Source organism: Manihot esculenta, chromosome 5 (genome assembly GCF_001659605.2).
Source record: "Manihot esculenta cultivar AM560-2 chromosome 5, M.esculenta_v8, whole genome shotgun sequence".
Taxonomy (NCBI): Eukaryota; Viridiplantae; Streptophyta; class Magnoliopsida; order Malpighiales; family Euphorbiaceae; genus Manihot; species Manihot esculenta.
In genome coordinates, this window is record NC_035165.2 from 8,642,850 (window position 1) to 8,665,235 (window position 22,386).

Genomic DNA, 22,386 nt, shown 5'->3' on the forward strand with positions numbered 1-22,386 from the left:
TTTACTATCATATTCGCACAATCTATAAACAAACTACTAGTTCTGCTAAATTTTAAGAAAAAGTAACAGCTTATACAAATCTAAGATATTAAAAAATATGAATAAACGTTTTCCTACGTTTTAATATTTTTTTTCTAAGTTTATATATTATATTTATTTTATTAATAATTTAAAAACAAAAGTCTTCGTGGCAAGCATCCCCTAAGATTATATTAGTATGATGTCGCGCAAAATATTGCCGACCTCTTCCATAAGCATGCAATCGATGAAAGCAGAAACATTGACCATCAAAACTCTGAATTCAGTTAAAAACTACATGAATTAGCGGAGCTGTACAACCTTGACAACCTAAGGATTACTATAATTCAAGGCAACCAAAATTTGAATGGAAAATACATCACAACTAAACTAAGCCACATCTAAAATTTACAAAATTTTCTACGATATGGGGTCCAAAAGAATACTTTTGTACAGTGATATAATTTTTGTCCAGTCTAATTCTTTTTGGGCGTCTTTGTTCGTGACTTCGCGCTAGCTCGCCTTGCAACATCCCATGCCTTCTGTGGGGCATATACACCTAGCTGTGAAGCGAAAAATGACTCGTAACCAGGGGAATCAAAAGCAAAGCCAGTGTGTTTAGATATCTCTCGAGGGAGTTGAGCTATGGCGTAGCTTCTTTCCTCTTGTGGTGTTAGCCGGTTCTCTATCTCTATCAATCCTGCCCTGCTGTTGTCATCAGGTTCATGCCTATGAATTTCCTGAACAATTTGATAGTCATAGGGGAAGAACCATGTTTGAACCCTGCATCCACACATAACAAACAACCATAGCATCCCTGCATCAGCAAAATCAACAAAAGGGAAAACAGTTGCTCTTATAATTTGACCATTGATTATCAACACAACCCAAGCTGGCCAAATTTGTTATTCTTTCATAGCAGACAGGCCATACTGTAACACGAAACAAAAAGAAATACAGAACGAAAGAAGGCCACCAGCACAGTCAGACAAGACATTGCTAAGAGATTCAAGATGGCTTTTTCTGAACCTTACCCTTGATAAATGAAGTCTCCAAGAAGAGCAACAATGGGAACCAGAAGTACGGTCACGTAGAAATAGAATGTACCCATTAACACGTATATAACAAAAAATACATTCTCCTGCAGCAAAAGTCAAGAACAGGCAAATTAGCAGGAAGATAAATTTGATAGGGGATTTTGGATTAGTCTCCTCCCCCACCCAAAAAAAGGGATGAAAAAGATAGAGAAGGAAGAAAGAGGACTTACCCGAAAAATTGAATATACAAAAATGAAAATAAACCATGCTAAGATACTTCCTCCAACACTAATATAATGCCACCTTGTAATGGAATTACAGATCATGAGAAGCCGCAAGTTGACTGTGATAACAACACAAGTGAAGGCCATTGTGCTGACATCCCAGAGTCCAAAAATCTTCCCTGATGAATTTTTACCACCAGCACTTGAAATGGTCACAAAGTGATAGAAGATAAGAGACTGGTATACAGAAAAACAAGCCCAAGTCCCTACAACTCTCCACTTGAAGAACACATTTCGAATTCCCTCCTTGTACAGTGCAGGGTACTTCTTTGAAAGGGATGCACTGACGTCCTGGCAGAAACAGTAGCATATTCTGTTTAATTACAAGTGAAACAAAGCATGCAACAGCAAATTGGATATTTGCTCATATGACTGAAATTGCAATAATCAAAATTAGATAGGATATGTTTAATAACTCTTGTAAGACACTCAGATCAAAAAATGTTGGAAGGGATATAGCACCTTGTCAAAAAGCCCAACCATGATCACCGGCAGTGCTGTAAATATGACATTATACAGTGATTGGAACCAATCATCATAGAATCTTTGCCCCGAAAAGCCAGTATGAAAGGTGAACCAAAATTGGGTCAGAGTAAATGTAAGATTCTTGTAAAAGAAATATGTTATGACCTGCAATAAAGAACAGCCTTAAATGCTATCACCCAAATAAACGCCCACAAAAGGTTCCAAGTTACACAATTCAAACCTTGCATATTCTGAGATATGACCACCGCCCATGCACAAGAAGTAAATCAGCAAGAAAGCGAAACTGGGCAATTGCAAAATCACTAGCCATGACTGCTTGCATCCCTTCTAACCCACTTATTCCAACACCAATATGAGCAGCTTGGATCATGCTAACATCATTAGCACCATCACCAATGCTAAGCGTTATTTTACGTGCCCCTTTCTTGACCAGACTAGTCACCTGCAAAACAAATACAAAAGTCTAAGCATTGGAATATGCATTTCATTTTTGTTGTTGTTATTATTATTATTATTATCATCTCAAGGGATGCATTTCCATACCTAGCTCTCCAATCTTTATAGGCAAAACAAAATAAGACCAAGGACTGGCATTCTACAACTGAAGAATGTAGAGTCGTAACAGCATTTTAGAAGACATCTCATGATGCTGCTTTTTCTTAGTGCAATAAAATAATAGGACTTATACCAAAGCATAGAAAGCACAGGGAAAATATAGAAGAGGCCAAAGTCAAAGAGTAGCACAATGATGTGTTTTCCAACATCCAAAGAAGCTCAGCAAGCCCTACACTTTATATGATTTTCTTCTTTATAGTGACTGAATAAAAGCCATTAAGGACTACCAAAAAAATTGCAAATCATGAACTTTAAACCAAGAAAATCAAATAGAGTGCATTATATAGTTTCTACAAAATATAACACAACATGAACATTAACAAAGAACTGCTCCTTATACCAAAAGGATAATAAAGTAGCAACTAGCAACCCTCTTTGTATAAAAACTCAACTCAGGTCAGCCACACAAGTAGCCGCTAATCACATGTATCCTTCTCCTCCTGCTCAATTTAGATATTTTACAAGAATAAACTCACTGAACCAACCAAATATGTAGAAAGACTAATTGAAGAAAAAAAGAATTCTTATTTATCTTTCTAAATATGGTCAAAATTCAAAAAAGCTTCTACATTTTTATTTTTGCTGTGTTTGTTATTCTTGGTCAAATAAATAAATCCTCTATGACAAAAATTACCTGCGCTTTCTGTAAAGGAGAAACCCGGCAGCAAACAACTGAACTACAATTCAAGCTCAAATTTAGCAGCATTACTCGTAAACTTGGATCCAAGGCATACATCAGACACTTCCCATCTATAACAAGTGCTAACTTTGGACCAGATACAGTGCTCAAACACTGTTGGGCTTCCTCAAGGCACTTCTTCAGTTCTTTTTTCACTTCTTCCTTGATAAAACGTGCAATTTCCACTTGGTCACCCTGACAAGAGAATTAATATTATTGAAAAATAGTTTAAAATACAATGTGGTAGATTCTAAATTACATCCATCTAGCAATAAACAGGCCAAGAATGCAGTTTACCCTGTCTTCCACTTCTCTGATCGCATCAGTTTCTGAACTGATAATAAATTGTTTCATCTGATTGTTAATTAAGTTGCAAGCTGCAGCAAATAATAGCCAGAGAGAAGATCCAGAAAATGAAAACATAGAAACAAAAAATATATGTAACATATAGTTCATGGGAGAGACGGTAACAGGTTATATTAAATAATGACTCACCATAAGCTATATTTATTGCTGTTTCCATTTTGTCCCCTGTTAACACCCAAATCTTGATTCCAGCTCTAGAAAGAGTCTCAATACAATCTGGTACTCCTTCTTGCAGCTTGTCTTCTATAGCAGTGGTACCAATCAAAATGAGTTCCTTTTCTATTAGCTCTGCTACCTGCACAAGTTTCGGTATTTTCCTGAGATGATGACTAGCATCAACTAAAGCAATTTTTAGAAAAGCAAAAGATGAAAAATCAAATACACTCTAATAACATGACTTCATCAGTATTCTATCATATTCCACTATGATTTCACAGCAGTTTGTAATGTCATAATCTTCGCACTTCTGATTTCTAATACTTTTATTAACATCTAAGGATAGACACTCAGATATTTTACAAGAATATCTGTATATAGAAGTAACCAACTTCTGCCCAATATCCTAAACTGTCACTTCATTAACTAGAGTAAAATAATAAAGCATAAAACCAACATAAACTTTCATAGATATGAGTAGGACATTAAAAGAATTCCCACAAAAGAGTAAACAATAAGCTGCTTATGGAAAAGACCAAATTCACAAAATTCTGTAACAGAACTTGAAACCTTTCACATACAAAAGCAAAAGCATATAATAGACATTCAACTAAAACCTTTTATTAAGGATTAATCAATTTTATGCATCTTAATGAAGATGAATAGTTAAATCTGTTAATCACAAAAACCAAGTTAAGACATACCTCATCCAACTTCTTTTCACGGTCTCTAAGAGAAGATTTAGCCTGGATAAACTTCTCATTCCAGCTTTCATAAATTTCAGGACTTAAATCTCTATAGGCTAGGCAAAGGGTACGTAATCCAGCAGATCCAAATTGTTCCAAGTGTCCTCTGGTTATTTTCTTTAAATCATCATTTCCATCAGCCAATCTCTCATAAATTACAGTATCAGCACCCTGTAAAACAAGTTTCTAGCCATTGTATCACTTCAAAAAATAATCCACACGAGAAGCCACAAAAAAATAAAATACCTTGCAGTATAATACAAGTCTGCCATCAGGATATCTACAAACAACAGACTGGCGTTTCCGTGTGCTATAGCAAAAGGAAATATTACGATATAAGTGATATCAATCATGAACTCAAATGAAATACTGGAGCGAGATAGATTAGTTCCCACCTGTTGAACTCAAGAACATTCAGAATTTCATAACCCACATCCTGAATTTTACCCATTTTATCTACATGAGATTCACGAACATATATCGTTGTAGGGGTTCGCCTGAAAAAAATTAGTCAACTCAACAGGTATACAGAGACTTCAATGCAAAACTTTCTATCAGATCAACAACATTTTCTAAATCTGTAGAATCATTTTTTCCATACGAAAACCCAAGCAACAAAACTTCAAAATAAGCAAAAGAAAAAGTAAGGCCTATAAAGTACTCCAGATCAAACCTGTAAAAGAAAAAACCAAAATTCTTTGCAGCAGTAACCAAAGCAGCCTCATCTGGTGATGCAGCCTGATATGTGATTTTCTCTGGAGATTCATCACCTTCAGGAAGTACCGTATGACAAATAGCGAGGCATCTGAAAAATTCCTACACAAAGAAAAAACCAAAAACTTGATAAAGGATACTGATTACTGATCAATCAGGTTTACATGCAAGGTTTCAAACAACAGAAAACTTTTGCTAAGTCCACTTCAGCCAAAAGTTAACATTATCATTCATAGATGTCAAGGACGGTGATTAAATGATATCCTCAAGGTTAAAGCCATTATGTCAAAGAAAAGAAGACTGAGACACAAATACCACAGAGAAAAACTCCTGGTTATGGTTGTGGCAGATTTAAGGAGCCAAAGCCAGGATTCCAATAACAGAAAATAATGAGTCAATGTTATAACATTTAGCCATCACCACTCCCTGAAGAAACCAGAGAAGAAATGAAATAATATCCATCATTTTCATGAAAATTTGCCAGCCGCATGCTTATATGCTTATCTTGCATAAGCGCGGAATAATCAGTATCTCAAAATAGCGTCAGGCTACAATTTATTTACAAGAAAACATCTCAAAAATATTCCACCTGTAACTTATTAAATAAACAATGAAAATATCCACTATAATGAATGATTGTTGGCAAACTGTGCCAATACCATCCTCAAAATCTTGTATTCAGTTACAAAATACATGAAGCCTCAAAGGCATTCCTACCAAGCAGCAACAGTTACATGCTCTAACATTTATATAAATAAACACAACCAAAAAGTTAAGACAAAGCTAGTGAAAAAAAAAGGTACACTGCATGATTTTAGGATATTCCATTCTAATCCTGGATAAAGTAGCACACCTTGCATGCGTCAGGATCAGGCTCATTCCTCCAAGCTCCTCGCATTAGCCTAGAATCATCGAAATTAAACCCTTTCTCATGTATTGCACTAACTGATTTATGCACCTGCAAGAAGTTCAATTTTACTTGAATTCTCCAGCAATTTACAGATTTTGAAAAAGAAAAAGTAATAGCAATAAAATATCTTAACTCGAACAACATTTTTCAAAAACTGAAAGCAACACATACTTCATGAACTTGCATGCCACTTCGCAGTGCTCCTCCCTGCTCTATTTCAGTGATACCACACCCATAAACCTCTCCTCCAATTGAACATTTAAAGAACTCCATTAAATTTCTAGTTAATGTCCCAGTTTTATCAGAAAATATATATTCCACCTGACAAAACAGCAGTTGAAAGAAGTTAACATGGCAAGTAGTATGAAGCAACAAATAAAAAGGGAATTCAACACTAGCACTCATCTGCTACTGTATAATGCATACAGCACTACGTCAAAAGGTCAGTGTGGCAAGCTTACATATGATAAATTATCCCTGTGGCATTAAATTACCTGTCCAAGTTCCTCGTTCAAATTGGAAGTCCTAGCCAATGCAGCAGTGTTGGTTTCAGCATGATACATATGTAGATCCTTGTTGATAAATTGGGTGCACTGAATAAATTTGATCATCTGAAAAAAAAAAAATAGAACATTATTAAAAGAGTAGTATTTAACAAGAAAATCACAGCTATGTTATAGCATGCATACAATATTGGCCAAGATACCTACCTCAATGGAAACATATAATGAGATAGGAATTATTGTTGAGTATAAGGTGATAAGTGTAAACAAAGTCAGAGCAGCAACCTATAAAACCCATAGAGATTATAAAAAAAGAAATAATAAAGAAATATCAAAACAGAAGATTAAACTATAGGCAGGACATATTACCGCAAACTGGTTGTTAGGGTTAAACTCCGTTGGCGCACCTTCATCAAGTCCCAGGTAGTAGTACTTACGATTAATGAATATACCACTGGAGAGTTCCATGCACCAGAAAACATTATACATAGGTGAATCATGAACAAAGAAGATGATGATTAAAATGATAAATGAAAACATAAAAAGAAGAAAAGGTTATGAATCTGATAAATTTGCAGGCTGGTCAATATCCCACCTGGCTATGGCTCCAATCAGGCACATAAAGAAAAGAGATCCAAAAAGGGTCAGTATAAGCTTGTCAAGTTTTCTCTCCAGTGTACTCCTCTTGGAAGGAACATTCATAGAGTTCATCATAACCTGTAATTGAATCCAAAATCCATAAAACAACAGCTACTTGCCATGGTAGACTGACTGTGACAATCATGGAGCATAAAAGTAAATACCAAAAGGTCAACAATTATATGAATAGCTTCTTGTAGCAAATTTACCGTCCAACAGTATTGAAAAGAAACAGAATACAGTCAGCATTGTAAACAATTCTGGGGGCTTAATTATCATTCACCAAGGAATAATTGATCACAAATGAGGGAACTGATAATACATTTATACAAACTAAAGACAACATATGGACAAGAAGCATTGGTTCCAATATGAATTACATAACAAATTAGAATGACAACCTTTGTTTCATGGCCCGAGAAAATAACAGTCCCAACAATGTACTCTGTGTTCCTGAGACTACATCCCTGCGGAAAACATGTTGCCAGAGTGAACAAGCAAATCCAAACTCAGGTTCATAGCAGAAGTGCAACAAGCCGGGATCATAAAAACAGAACTGACACAATATAAAGAATTTTCCCTCTTTTCTTCTTTTTGGATGAAAGAATGCTATTACCAAGAATCAGTTAGTTTCTCCATTCTGATTTCTAATCATTAATGTCTGAGTAGAAGAAAAGAGGAATACAGATAAATTAATTGCTCATTGCAAAGGAATGAAAGTCCAAGCATACTCTTAAAAGTAGTTGGTTGGGAGTGAGAGGTAAAGTTTGCTTTTGGATTACAAGATTGCCAGTGAAAGTGTACAGCGAATTGTTTGGTTGCTCGCACTGCACTTCACCTGCAATATCAAAAAGAAATTATTATTACAAGGTAACAGAAAAACTATAATATGATTATTTGGTTTTGCAATAAGAGAAAGATGGAACTGTTAAACTTGAGAATTCTTCTGTTTTATGTGAACCATTATATATTTGTAAGCAAATAACAACTAAAGGTGCCCTGTTGCATTATAAGTTAACAGCAATATATTGATTTCAGTAAAAGATAAGAATTCCCTCAAAAGGATATCAACTTGAACAAATGTGTGATAATTGAGTACAACAGCCAAATCAATTTATTCAATTGCCTGTACTTGAGTAATCAGCATTTCAAAAAGAAGCAAATTATATTAACTAGCACTAATGAAGTGGAAGTACAACACAGAATGAAAAGAGAAACTCAGTTGCTGAAACCCTGACAGTTCTAAGACATCAAGTGATTATCCGATGGAAATGCTATTCTCATAAAAATCATCACTATAAAGATGTAGTTAATAGTAAACAGACATTGAGGACGAGCAAAATCACAGTGCCAACTGTGTAACCATAACAATATATATGAAAGAAACGTAAAACATCATTTTTTCTTAGTTGTGATTGTCTAATATAGCATCCCCAACAATAACAATAACAAAGACTGCTAAGATTTTTTTAAAAAAAATTGATTGCCATATCCAAAACGAGATATTAAGGAGCAAAAAAAGAAAAGTTTTACTTTCCCAGCAATATGGAATACAGAAAGAGTGTCCACAAAGTGCAATGATTCAAGAACACACAAATTATTTATCCTTCAGCAACTAACCACTGCCTAGAAGAAAAGCAATAGGCAAGAAATGATCAATTAAAATATTTCTTGCAAGTTGAATAGGAAAACAAAATAGGCTTTACTTACATGACACAGTTCCTAGCAACTTGATCACTATATGCCTAAAGCTTATCATTTGCATTTTCATAATTATTAAACATGTAAAAAAATGTGGTACACACATTTACATGTTCACATGAATGCATATCTAAAATTTGGCATCTAAGCCTAAGATAACCTTTGAATTCAGCAGCTTTTTCAGGCGTCAAGTAATCCCAAGTCCTTTCCAATGCCTTTCTGATCTTCAAATTTGTTTCGCCATCCAGATTTGCAGTCTGCCAAAACCATATAAATACATGAAACATAAAGGACATCAGTAGATCACTCAGTCTCTCCAAGGCAATAATAAAAATAAGAAAGCAACAGCAATAACGATTACTCCCTCCATCCCATAATTTTTGTCCACTTTGCTTTTTCACACATGTTAAGAAAGACAATTTTTTTATTAATTTTCTAATTATATCCATCTTAAAGACATTAAATTTTATTCAATACTAAAAAATATTTTGAGAGGCTTCTTGGAAATAAAATAAAATTAAATAGGGTTATAATAGTCAAATTTATATGTTAGCGTAGTGTAAAAGACAACTAAAAAAGAAAAGGTAGGCAAAAATTATGAGACAGAGGGAGTATGATTTAGTAAAAAACTTCAGTAGAAAAAGAAACCTCAATGTAGCAGACACCATCTGGATTTGTACTAGCAAGGAAAAGCAGATCTGCAGGAAAGAATCCATCTTGTTTAACCTGCAGCCAACCCAAAATTCATTTCCAAGAAAACGAAGTAAATACATTTTTTTTTTATTACTCTTATTCATATTCCTTGAGTGTCTCATATCAGCAGGCAAAATAAAATAGTCAATATAGCCAGGCAACATAAACACTGCCAAAAACAAGTCATTAAATATCATTACATTTCTGGCTAGAACCTAGAAATAAAACAACTAACGTTCTCGTAAAAAGCACTATAAGGTCGATATTCTAGGCCACAATAATATTGTTCACAAGCATTCGGATCCATTGTACTCAAAACATATCAAGAGCATTCCATTTGAAAAGATAAAGAAGAGTCTTCAAGCTGAAACAGTTTATGGATTCAAGCTCACATTAGGAGGCACTAGTGTGGTTGCAATTTCTTTTAATTTATTTACAAGAAAAAATAATGACAAACATCGGCATGCATACCCTGACTATATCTCCAACTTGTAACTTTTTCCAGGGAACAGTCGCCCACTTTTGATCTTGCAACACCTCTACTGGACTATTGTTAATCACCATGTCATTCTGAAAGCGCTTCTGTAGTGCATAATCACGAAAAACAAAACATAAAAATGTATAGATGTGAAGTATAGGCATTTCTCCACATTCACAATTGATAAAACATAGCTTCAAGCTACCATAAGCCACACAAAGAACAGAAAAATAGATATATTAATGCATATTGCTCTTGAAAACATGCAATTCCAGGAAGTAGGGTGGAGAGTGAGAGTGAGAGAAAGAGAGACCATAATAAAATGAACAAGAACAACAGCACTCACCCAATCTTCAAAGGCCTCCTTAATAAGAGAGACTAAAAGCACCAAGCTCAGAGGGACTACATTTGTTACAGGATTGACGGGACTGCATAATCAGAAACTCTTTAAGTACAAGGCACAAAAGCTGATGGTGAATGTGAAACCCTTATACAGACACTTAAGAAACACCAACAAAGCAATCCGACTAGTAAAAAAAGAGAGCAGAAAAGCAAGATTCTATATGCAGAACCAAGGTGAAAAAGTGTACAGAAAACAACAAGTAAATCCAAATATAGGGCATTACAAATACACAGATAAAACAGAAATAATTTAGAAAATAATTTTCAAAATGTTAAAGAGTATAAGCAGTACAAAACAAATCCTAACAAAGTAAGAAAAGCTTTCTATAGCATTACTGATGCTCCAAAAGTCTAGCTGAATGTTAACAGAAACTATAGATAATCAATACCTTTTGTACAGAGAATATATACAAAAGAAAAACAAGGATGGGGAGGCTGAATATGAGACGAAACACTGTAAAAGTGCACTGAATATTCCTCCATTTTCACCTTTTTTTTCTAATTTGCGATCTCCAACATACAGTTGATATTGACAACATTGTCAGTCTAGACAATAGATCAAATAACCTGAATTCAAGAACACCACACACTAATTTCGGATGTATCCTTGAAAATATGCATCACTCTCTCTTCCTATCACCATCTCCCTGCCATGTACATTATAGCCATCTCCAACTTCTTATGCCTATTATACTGCACAGTAACTTGTCAGCATCTCAATTACCTAGTCATCTACAAAAATTCTGCAGCAATCTGGGAAGAACCAGAGTTTACCCAGGTGGCTGTGCCCCATGCCTACTATCCAAAATCAAACACATTGAGAGTTATTGGTTGCACGTGACAAGGAACCTCTCCAACTCTTTTCACCTGGTTGCATCCAACAGAAGCACCAGGCACTACCTCCAATATGAAATACCTAACAGGGAAAAGTTCTCGTTGCTTGCCATTAGGCTGCATCTAAATACAATACAAGGAAATTCTATTTCTCATACAGATAGTATTGTTCTTCAGAATGGCATTTGGATTTTGTTCTTTTCCTATTTTAACAAATTGGAGAGGCTTGTTTTAATTGAGCCCACTGTCCACATTTTGATAGTAAAAGACCAGACTTTCAGGCAAGTTCACATATTCTTTGCACTAATTGAAGTAAATAGATTGGAAGGGAAGAAACTATCTCAATTTTATTCTTTTTCTCATTTTACTGTGCCATGTTCTAGGTTACAAAATGGATACTTGACTATTGCTACCTAGAATGCACACTAAGTGATAATATATCCACACCCACTCAAACAACTAAAAGAAATACAGATTCACTCATTAGACTTCGAATTACCTGCCCACTTTCGTCAACAATTTATCTGATAATGGTAAAACAGAAAAAAAAATGCAAAAACAGGAGGAAAACAAAAAAAAATGAAATCATGATACTCAACCCATCATCCGGCTGTTATGGTTTTCCAAACCACGCCATGCATGTTCAACATCTATCTTAAGAACATGCAGAGTAGATGGAATGACAAGTATGCAGGAAATTCAGTGATGTTTGACACTTAGGATGGCAAACTTGAAGACAAATTGTATGCTTGACATCCAAAAATAGCCAACATGCAGAATTATAATACATAAATTCATTATTTCAATTTTAATTTTATTCATTTCACTTCACTCCAATTTATTTAACCAGCTGATAAAAATATATAATATCATTTGCTGTATTATTTTACTTCTTAATTTTTTTTTATTTCATTTTTCATTCAATAGAAACCACTAACAAAATTTTCGATCTTTTTTAAACAGAAATACATAATTATAATGAAATTTACTATATTTCATAAATATATATTTATTTTATTTATTAAATTACATAATATTTTTTCTCATTTTCCACTTTTTAAAAAGGCTAATAGCACAAATAAATCTAAATGTTTACATTAATTCATATTTTTATATCTAAAACTTTAAATCTTGATAATAAAACCAAACTTTTTTAATTTGTCACGATTATAACTAAATTAAATTTTGAAATATTATCAGTAAATTACAATATAGTCCCTAAAGTTTTGTTTGACTAATAAAATAGTCCTTAAAATATATATCATAATTAATAAAAAAATTAAAATGTGAAAAAACAAATAAAACTTTATAGACTAAAACATATAATATTTCATTTTATTTGATATTATTGATATGAAGTGGAGTTTTTCACACAAGAAAAATATCACATAATTAATAATGTTGAGTATAAATATTCAATGAAATACTTTGACATATAATATTTGTATATGATATTTTATGTAACAGATATTTATGTGTAACAAATATTTATTACACATAACATATAGTCCTTTATTTTAAATTTTTATACTGAAAGTAAATATATTTTGTATTTGTTATATGTAATAATAAATATGTTTTATTATATAAAACTTTAAGAACTATATTGCATTTTTTTTAGAATCAATTATATTGCAATTTACCGTTAACTTTTCTAGATTCAATTTGGTAGTCTTAGCTATAATTGTCACAAATTGGAAAGACTTGTCTTTATTATCCAAGATTTAAAGTTTTGAATATAAATGTGAATTAACAAAAACATTTAAACTTTTTTATCAATTATATTGCAATTTACCGTTAACTTTTCTAGTTCCAATTTGGTAGTCTTAGCTATAATTGTCACAAATTGGAAAGACTTGACTTTATTATCCAAGATTTAAAGTTTTGAATATAAATGTGAATTAACAAAAACATTTAAACTTTTTTTATCGAATAAGCCTTTAAAAAAATACTATTTTTTTTAACAATCTAACAAAGTACTTAAATTTTTTTTTTCACCTAATCCTACTTAGTCAAATGACAAGACATATAGTAGAGTGCACCCAGGTTATAGGTTATGGGTTCTGCTCCCAACTCCCCCACCCTGTACCCCTTACCTCACTGAAAAAAAAAAAAAAAACTTAGATATTTTTTTCAACTTTTCCATTTCATGCGCTTTGCCTATAATATTTTCATAGTACCAAAACTCCCTCTGTCCCATAATTTTTGTCCCCTTTCATTTTCTTTGTTATCTCAAAATTATGGTCCACTTTCTTTTTTTACATTATAGTAATATATAAATTGACTTTTATATCTCTATAAATTTTATTCTATTTCCAAAATAATCTCTCATTAAATGTTATTTTTCTAAGTAAATATTCAAAATATCTCTTAATATATAATAAAAGTTAATGCTTTAAGATGGGCATGGTTGGAAAGTTAATAAAAAAAATTATCTTTCTTAATACGTGCGAAAATGCAAAGTGGGCAAAAATTATGGGACAAAAGGAGTATTTATTATAAAGAATGATTTTTCTTTGATTCATGCTAAGAATTGTCCGACATCAAGCAGGTAATGTCCATGTTTGCCACCCGTATATGTGGCGAACTACTAGTTGGGGACATCCACTCTTTACCAAGCATCACGGGCAAAGAAAGGTTGACACCCTAATTTGATAAAATTTTTGTCCTAGTCCTTCCCCTGGTTTTGTAGATCTTTTTCCATGATTTGAAAATTTTCTCCACTTTTCTCATGCTTTGTAAGTGATATCAGTACACATGACAAATTCATCAATGGTAAAGTAACATTTACTTTATAGATGGCTCAAATTCACACCAAAAATCTGGTAGTGGAAAGTGGAAACCCATGTCTTTGAAGCAAAAAAGGTGCAAAGGGTAAGAACGAAAAGAAAAGGTTAATGGTTCATTTTGCAAGATTTTCATTTTAACCATCACCATCATTTGAGACAATATAATTTATTAATAAAGGAAGTCCAAAGTTCCCGTTTGAATTGTAGTCAGCTAAATCCTCCAGTTTTCTTGATTTAGGAGCCCTAGGAAATGGTAAGAATAAGGGGAGCACAAGAGTAAAAGTTGAAGAGTTATACTGTAACGATGACAGAGTTGTCTACAAAGACAAAGGAATATATTCTATCAATCCATGTAAAATAGGCAAGGGGTTTATAAAGGAGCAAAAAGAGTTGCAAAACTATCTTCAACCATGTCATGTAACATACATAACCAGAAAATAAAATAAAGTAACACATCTCCATAACAACTGGCAAGAACACGTAATACATGTCTCCATAGAAAGAATATCACTTACACAAGTTTGCATAAAAATACCTGATTGGGGTCATTGATAAAATTGATATGAATAGAAAGTAGCAATTGGCCACCCGCCTGAACTGTTCAGTATAGATAAAGAATTTTATCAAGATAAGAAATTAACAAGCAACAAGAGAAAAATACATGAAGGTGTAAAGTGGATCAGCTTTATACACTTAAGCCTAACCATTAAATTAAATTTTCAAACTTTATATCAAACTACAATAGCTTGAGGTAGTATGCAAGTCATAATACGCAAGTTAAAGTATCCCTACTCTGGGATGCAACATATCCCAAATATGCTTGTCAAGCAAAAGGAAATGAAAATTTCTCAAGTCTGCATTGGATATTGATAACCTGCAGAAGCTGTTTGATTTCATCTATATGATCAAAGATACTCTGCATTTTTGCATAAACTCAACTTTGGTGTAAAAGGATGGGAATAAACATGCACAAAATTAAGAATGGACAAGGAAGCAAATAATTCATGTTAGAATGCCGTTTAGAGTTTTGAGGAATTTTTAACCCTTAATCAATAATTTTTTAGCAATTAGCAATTAAGAAAGTGTCCAATCCAAAGTAACAAAGAAACCATTAGATACCCACTAAAGCCACTAAACTTTTTCAAATATGAGAATTCTGACCTAAGAAACAAAATAATTCTCTTGTCTATATATCTTACTAATTTTAGGCTTTTAGCTCAATTCTAGAACTCAAAAACCTAACAGTTTGGCACAAGCTTGCCAGTAAGGTTGAGTAACAAATTGCCACCATTAAAGTAGTACCCCTTCTAAGTATCAAATGCATTTAAATATAAAACAATAATTAATTTACCTGTTCAAACAATCCTTTTGGTACAAAGGTAAAGAAATTGTACTTTGTAGTTGATATAGAATTCCCCTGAAAAAATCAATCCCATAGAAATGAAAGCCAAATCAATTTCAATGGAAGCAAAAGCAATAAAACAAGCTGCATTCCAAAAGCATTGTTAGCATTCGATTAAGGGGAAAAAATCAATATTCAAATACTTCTGAGTGCAAGCATGCTCAATGGGAACAGAATTTCAGGTGCAGTAATCAAATTATATAGATTTGTGTAACTGTTACTCTTGGTTTTCAGCTCCCAAAATGCAACTCTCTGAGTTTTTCATATTGTAGATTCCAAGCATCACCATGCTTCACTCCAGGTTCTTTTCCATATTGCTTGAATGTCATGAAAGCAGAATGCTTATGACAAGAATTAGTTTCCTATTCCTAATTTATAATAGCATGAGTATCATTTTCTGAAAGTTAGACTAGCTCCTGCAGCATGGCTAGGCTGGAAATTCGAGTTGGCGGGTGAATTTGACACAAACACAACACGATTAATGAATCATGTTAAAACTCCTACCACTAACATGATCCTCTTATTATACGGGTTACATGACATAACACAGTCAATTTGAAATCGTATTGGATTAAGACGGCACAATACGACCCACCTAAAATTATTTGACACAAATAAACTCACTTAACACTATTTGACATGTTTTGACACGACTCATTATTTATTTTGGCATATTTCCATACAATTAAATATTTTTAATATTTATAAAATAATAAGTGATATGAAACTTATATATTAATTTAAACATGCATAAATTTAATAATAAATAAAAATATAAATTTAATTATTTAATATTTAGAATGTCAATATTTAACTGATTAATATTTAACAAAAAATCTACAAAATAATAAAATTTTCAACTTGTTATATAAATATATAAATTTTAGTAAAAAAAGTAGAAACCAACTATAATAAAATAATAAATATCTCTTTGCGGGTTGGTGGGTCAAACTGGATTGATGGGTCACAAGTCAGCTCATGATACAAATAATAAAGCGTGTCATAAACGGTTAACACGGTTTTGACACAAATATGAATAAGCCTGACCCTAATCCTTTTATCTTTTCGAATAATGTTCATGGGTCATGTCTAAAATTGGCACCCATAAAAATGGCACAATATGAGAAGAGCATATGAACTCACAAGTGACACTTGCCTGTCCAGTCATCGTTTTTAGTCAAATTAATAAGCTAGAATCTTATCATACTAGAACTGGCATTCTTTGTCCCTTCAACATTGTTGTGTGCTTTTGGTTGCCATAAACCAAAGAGCACAGTGATTATCCTTCTTTTAGAACATGTATTTTCTGTTTAGGACAGATTGTTGATAGCATACTCTAAGGCTCAACCACTAAGCATAACCATAAACAAAGCATTAATATGCTGGACAATCTTCTGGAACATGGCCATAAGTGCAAAAGTAAGGTATATCCAGAGAGTGGGAAGCAAGGAAACATTTCCAGGGGCACAGGAATAAAAGAAAATTTTTCCCTAGCCAGAGGTACCCATGGAGGGCATCATCTAAAATACAAAAGCTCATTCCCATTTGAAAGATAAAAGATCAACCAAGGTCTTATCAAGTTATGCCCCCTTTAAATTTGTTCACAGATTATGATTTTCAATTTTCCAATGAAAATGCATATCCTAATTCTTTGTTTTTTACTGTAATACCCGACTAGACTCCGGTATCGGAATTCCTACCGTCCGGTGGAATCTCGGATGTCGGAAACCTCTAGAAGGGTAAAAGCATGTTTTATGAAATACTTTCATGTATTTTTAATGTTTTTAAGTATGAAATTAAATGAGTTTTGCATGAAAAGTCTTTGGAGGAAAACCCAGGTTCGGCCGCCGAAAGTCAAGTTCGGCCGCCGAACATGCATGCGTTTTGGAGGCACGTTAGGCCCCCGAAAGCATGAGCGAGGGAAGTCCAGGTTCGGCCGCCGAACCTCATGTTCGGCCGCCGAACATGGCATGCATGCGGAGGCACATTCGGCCCCCGAACGTGGCCTGGCCAGCCACCTATAAAAGGGGCACTTAGCCGAAATGGGCGAGCTTTCTCCCATTTTCGGCCACAGCTAGCTTCCGACCTCCCTCTCCCCAAATCTTGTGTTCTTTCTTCAAATCTCCTCCATTTTTCTTGAGTTTTAACCTCACATTGCAAGTTTTGAGCTTTTAAAACAAGTTTTGGAGCTTTGGGGACTCAGGAGCTCATTTGCTTGGATCTCCGAGTTTAGGTCGTCTCTCTCTCGATCTTCAAGAGGTAAGAGCCGATCTTAAGCTCATAGTATGTTTTAAATAAGTTTTATGAAGTTTTATGGGGTAGAAATGCATGTTTAAGTTAGTTGAGCTATGTTAGGTTTTATGTGATTTGTGAACAATGTGGCATGTTTGAGTATGTTTGAAGTGTTGTAGTTGGGGTATATGTTTGTTTGAGGCCCCTAGGAGCTTGTATGCATGTTTTGGTTGAGTGGTATGCATGATTTGAGCTGGGAGGCGAAATGTGCATAGGAGAGCTGAGTTTCTGTCATTCGGGAGAAGCTCAGGTTCGGCCGCCGAAGGGACTTTCGGCCGCCGAACCCTCTTGTGGAGGCAGCTTTCGGCTGCCGAAGCTTGCCCCCGAAAGAGGACTTTCGGATCTGTCTGGGACTTTCGGCCGCCGAAGGTGCCGCCGAAAGTGCCTGACTTTCAGCTCTGGAGGGACTTTCGGCCGCCGAACCTGCCGCCGAAAGTGCCCTGTTCAGCCATTTCATGCATGTATTTCTATGATTATTTCATGATGTTTTAGGGGGTTTTTGGGGAGTATATTAGAGTTATGTTTATGTATGTTTGGTCCCTCATTGGAGTCCACCTGTGTAGGTTCGGACCCGAGGAACCGAGGACCCCCGCAGTGAGCCAGCTGCTATAGAGTTTGTCAGAGCTAGCCAGAGGTGAGTGGAATAAACCTTAAGTTTAAATTAATGAAATATGAATTTTGAGCATAACCATGCATCATGAATGTCATGTGATATTTTAGGTTGTTTGCATTAGATTCCACGAATATGTTGCATTGCATACTTGATGATGTTGTGGATGGGCATTGAATGATCCTTTAGTCCTTGATATGTTATGATGAGGCATGTTATGGTATGGTTGCCGGTTGTACCCATTCTACGTCCCGGCCAGAGTAAGAGAAAGACCGGGTTGTACCCATTCTACGTCCCTGGCATCTTGGAACGTTATGTTATGTTATAGTAAGAGGAAGTCCGGTTGTACCCATTCTACGTCCCGGCATTTTGGAATGTAGAGGACTAGAGGTGACAATACCATCCTTATGTGATATGATTGTGATGTGTTGCATTTCATGTAAGCATAAGATTTTAATATATGTTTTTCCTATTCTGCTCACTGGGCTTTGTAGCTCACCCCTCTCCCCTAACCCCAGATGTGCAGGTACAGGGTAGACCAGGAGGTTAGCCAGAGTTTTGAAGGATGTTTATGTAATAGTTAGGTTGTGGACATGACAATTGTACTATGATGTAATGTAAAAGATTATAGCATGTTATGTAATGAGATATATTGAGGTTATAGTTGTGCTTGACCCTATGAGTAAAGTTATCCCTTTTGATACATGATCCAGAGATATGTTTATGATGTTTATGATAGTCCAAGCTCGATGTATGATGAGATACCCCATTGGAGCATTTGATGAGGGCTCCAGTGGTGGTTTATGTTTATGATTATGTAATGTACAGGTTGAGCTTGGATGATGTATGAGAATGTTTACAGACTCTTTTGAGTTTGTTTGATCATGTATGGGATTTACAGGTGTACAGGTTATATGTCAGGCTTGCTACGGGTCCCGGCGGCCTTACGCCGATCTGGATCCTAGCGCCGGTAGCGGTCCGGATTTCCGGGCTGTTACATTTACAGCACAGGAAAATGAATGCAGAGAGGATCATTCAGCAAACTGATTCCAGGAAAATAGCAATATAATCTGAGTAGCAACAAACAGGTCATCAACCTGACTTCTTCTTTTTTTCTGGTAGATAAACACTCAAATATTAGACTTCCGATAACCACACCCCTCCACCAAGGCTATAACCAAGAGACCTGATACACAATAAATCTGACAACTAGTAGGCACAAGGGTTCCATTCTATATGTCCTGCTTTATTAAAAAATTATAACTGTGTTCTTGTGATCATGGAAATGACTCATGTTTTGTTCCTTGACTTCCTTCATTATTCATATTTTGTAGTTTTGTACACCTCATTTACATCTCTTGCATTATGTAGATGTTAATTAAAGTCTAATCTTACAATCACATTAAGAAACTAATCTTCAGAGAAATTGCGCTTGCATTCCATCATTTTTAAATGTGTCTCGCCTCTTATAAACCAGTATACCTCTATATTTTATCACATATATGATACTGTATAAAAAAAAAACACATTAATCTGTACAAAATAGAGCCTAGCTATTTTAACTGCAAGCACCTGATATTCCACCTACATGCACAGTGCCTTACATTTTCTATGATTAACTTTCAATACTAGTGTACTCATACAGAAATAGCAAATAGATAAAAGTATCGAGAAGTCACCAAGGAAAAGAAAAGCTTAGTCAATAATCATAATTAATGTTATCTCTCATGTAGATCAATAAATTTGGTTATTTGAATTATATTTCAGGGAGCATGAGACATCATGGATACAATTGCATTGTCCATGTGCAAACTAGAAAACCTCAATGGAGTACCCAATAACACATGAGGAAAGAAAAGCATTTAACTTTATTCGAGCACCTCCAGTTTCCCAAAGCATAAGTGCACCATAACCTCATTACTATTTTCGACAATATAAAATGTCTGTAAATCCATATAATACTTCAAAAGACAAGCTCAACCAATGGCCCCTTGACGTCACTGTATTATGCTAAATCAATCTTAATAACGGAAGAAGCCAAAGAAAATAAACACTAATCCTCTAATTCAAACAAATTTTCTATCCGAAACTTGGGGATTTTGAGAGGGGAAAAGAGAAACTTAAGCGCAAACAAAGTCCAGTGGGTTCCCGTTTTATTGGAACGGGAATAACCAAGAGGTTCAGTTTCCAAGCAACCAAACGCAAAAGAAAATGAACATAAAAAATACATATAAAATGAAATATAACAGCCATGTAACTAAATATAAAGGGGAACCTGAAATCTGACGGGCAAGTTAGCCTCGCGATCGTTGCAGTGAATGGTGCGGTGACTAGGAGCCTGAGGCTGGACCCGGCCGAGTCGAACCGTCCGAGTCGTGGACGAACGGCCAGTCAAACTCACATCTCGGCTCAATCTCGATCTCGACGACGTAACCCTCTCCCATCCACCACTCATCGTTCTCTTCCCAAACGAACCGAATACAAAAATATCAAAATCAAAAAGCAACTACCGATCTCCAACTGAGTATACAGATTCAAATCTCCTTTCTCTCTGCCGGCTTTTGTCTTCTGCCTCCGATTTCCTTATGAAGCTTCGTTCTACGGACAATGAAACAGAGAGAGACGACAATCTCCCCTGTTTCGATTTACTTCTTTCTCTTTTCTTCTTGGCTCCTTTCGGGTAAAAATTTCGCAGTCATGAGTTATGCCATTTTGCGTTCGTGCTCTTCAGTTTTTACCAAACCGCGTGCTTCTTTCTTTTCCATTTTCGACAAAAATAAATGCGTAATTTACTTTCTCATGACGCGCATCCACTTTGCGCGTGGACTCCCTCTTCGTGGTTATTGGAGTGGGTCATGCGATGTTAGCATAATAGCATTGGATATTTTAGTAACACGCGCGTACTGAGAGCGTGATGCAAAGACGTCCACGTGGAAGTTTACAAAGGAGCCGAAGAAGTGAACAGTAGTACAAACGGTGCCGTAAAAATGGCGGCCTTCGGTTGTGAGCAATGCCATTATTTTTTGTTAATCAATTAGTCTCTCGTTCTTTTAATTAAGAATTAAATAATTTTTTTAATAATAAAATTTTATTTTTATAATTTTTAAAAATTATGTACTATTTTCATGTATTTTTATTTATCATAATAACATAATAAAATATAATAAAATATTTAATATAATTAATTTATTATTTATAAACATAAATAGAATATACTCACAAACTTAATTCGATAATAAGTATATTTAAATAAATGTAAGAGATTTCAAATTTTATTATTTCAATTCTTAAGTTTCAATTTTAAAAAAATATATATAAATAGAAGACTTTACTTAACATCTAAAAATAGTTTTTTTATTTCATAAACCAAAAAATATTGTATGAAGTTTTAAAAATATTTATATATTAAAAAAACGGTTGGACAAAAATTATTTTATTATTTTAATGTTTTTTGTGATAAAATTATGTTAAAATAATTTTAAATATTTTTTTAAAAAAAATTTCTATAATGTTGATACAAATTTATAAGTTAAGAGATAGGTTATGATAAATAAACATAAGTTTAGAGATGATAGTATTGACTTGTCTATAAAATTTGGGATCAATCTAGTTTAAAATATTAATCAAAATTTTATTGTATATATGCACTAAACCAATAGAAAATTTTAGATAATCTTACTATGATTTAAATAAAATAATAATAATTTTAAATAGGGCTACTAAATAAAAAAATCTGAATATTTACCTTAATTCAATACTTTTAAATTTTAAATTAAGAATAATAATAAATTTATTATCTAAAAATTCCTTTTAGATAATAGGCAAATATTAGGTGGCTTGGTGTATATACTAAGAAAGACATTATTGACTTGTCCACAATGATATTATTGACCTGTCCACGAAACTTGGAATTGACCCAATCAAAGAAATTGCAATAATTGCTTGGAAATCAACTTCTTTTTTTTCTGGTACGCATTTGACTATTTGTGCGTCTGATCAATAGAATTTTTTTTTTTAAATTAAATTTTATAA

The 22,386-nt window shown here is 34.1% G+C and overlaps 1 protein-coding gene across 2 annotated transcripts; it reads right to left on the bottom strand.

Annotated features, from left to right (window-relative positions):
* Nucleotides 1–300: 300 nt before the first annotated feature.
* Nucleotides 301–21,097, bottom strand: LOC110615209 (phospholipid-transporting ATPase 3). Of its 2 annotated transcripts, XM_021756974.2 has the most exons (27): nucleotides 20,630–21,097; nucleotides 15,402–15,467; nucleotides 14,586–14,647; nucleotides 10,372–10,453; nucleotides 10,019–10,129; nucleotides 9,503–9,580; nucleotides 9,015–9,111; nucleotides 7,885–7,991; nucleotides 7,555–7,620; nucleotides 7,110–7,231; nucleotides 6,884–6,968; nucleotides 6,722–6,799; nucleotides 6,506–6,622; nucleotides 6,183–6,332; nucleotides 5,955–6,059; nucleotides 5,061–5,203; nucleotides 4,783–4,884; nucleotides 4,634–4,697; nucleotides 4,346–4,558; nucleotides 3,615–3,780; nucleotides 3,417–3,496; nucleotides 3,075–3,314; nucleotides 2,046–2,267; nucleotides 1,802–1,969; nucleotides 1,286–1,630; nucleotides 1,053–1,159; nucleotides 301–801 (listed from the first exon to the last, which is right to left on the bottom strand). In XM_021756974.2, the coding sequence occupies exons 1-27, from the start codon at nucleotides 20,807–20,809 to the stop codon at nucleotides 495–497; spliced, it is 3,663 nt and encodes a 1,220-aa protein (XP_021612666.1). In that variant the 5' UTR covers nucleotides 20,810–21,097; the 3' UTR covers nucleotides 301–494. The 2 variants fall into 2 exon arrangements, with proteins under 2 accessions (XP_021612666.1, XP_043812541.1); XM_043956606.1 differs by lacking the exons at nucleotides 10,372–10,453; nucleotides 20,630–21,097 and having other exon boundaries at nucleotides 15,402–15,473.
* Between the last annotated feature and the right edge of the window lie 1,289 nt (nucleotides 21,098–22,386).

Excerpts from the sequence above, each read along its gene's own strand:
- LOC110615209 (XM_021756974.2), bottom strand. The coding sequence starts at position 20,809 with ATGAGTGGTGGATGGGAGAGGGTTACGTCGTCGAGATCGAGATTGAGC. Across the intron at positions 15,468-20,629 it reads ACTTGCCCGTCAGATTTCAG|GGGAATTCTATATCAACTAC; the intron begins GTTCCCCTTTAT and ends TGATTTTTTCAG. Across the intron at positions 5,204-5,954 it reads CTGATCCTGACGCATGCAAG|GAATTTTTCAGATGCCTCGC; the intron begins GTGTGCTACTTT and ends TTCTTTGTGTAG.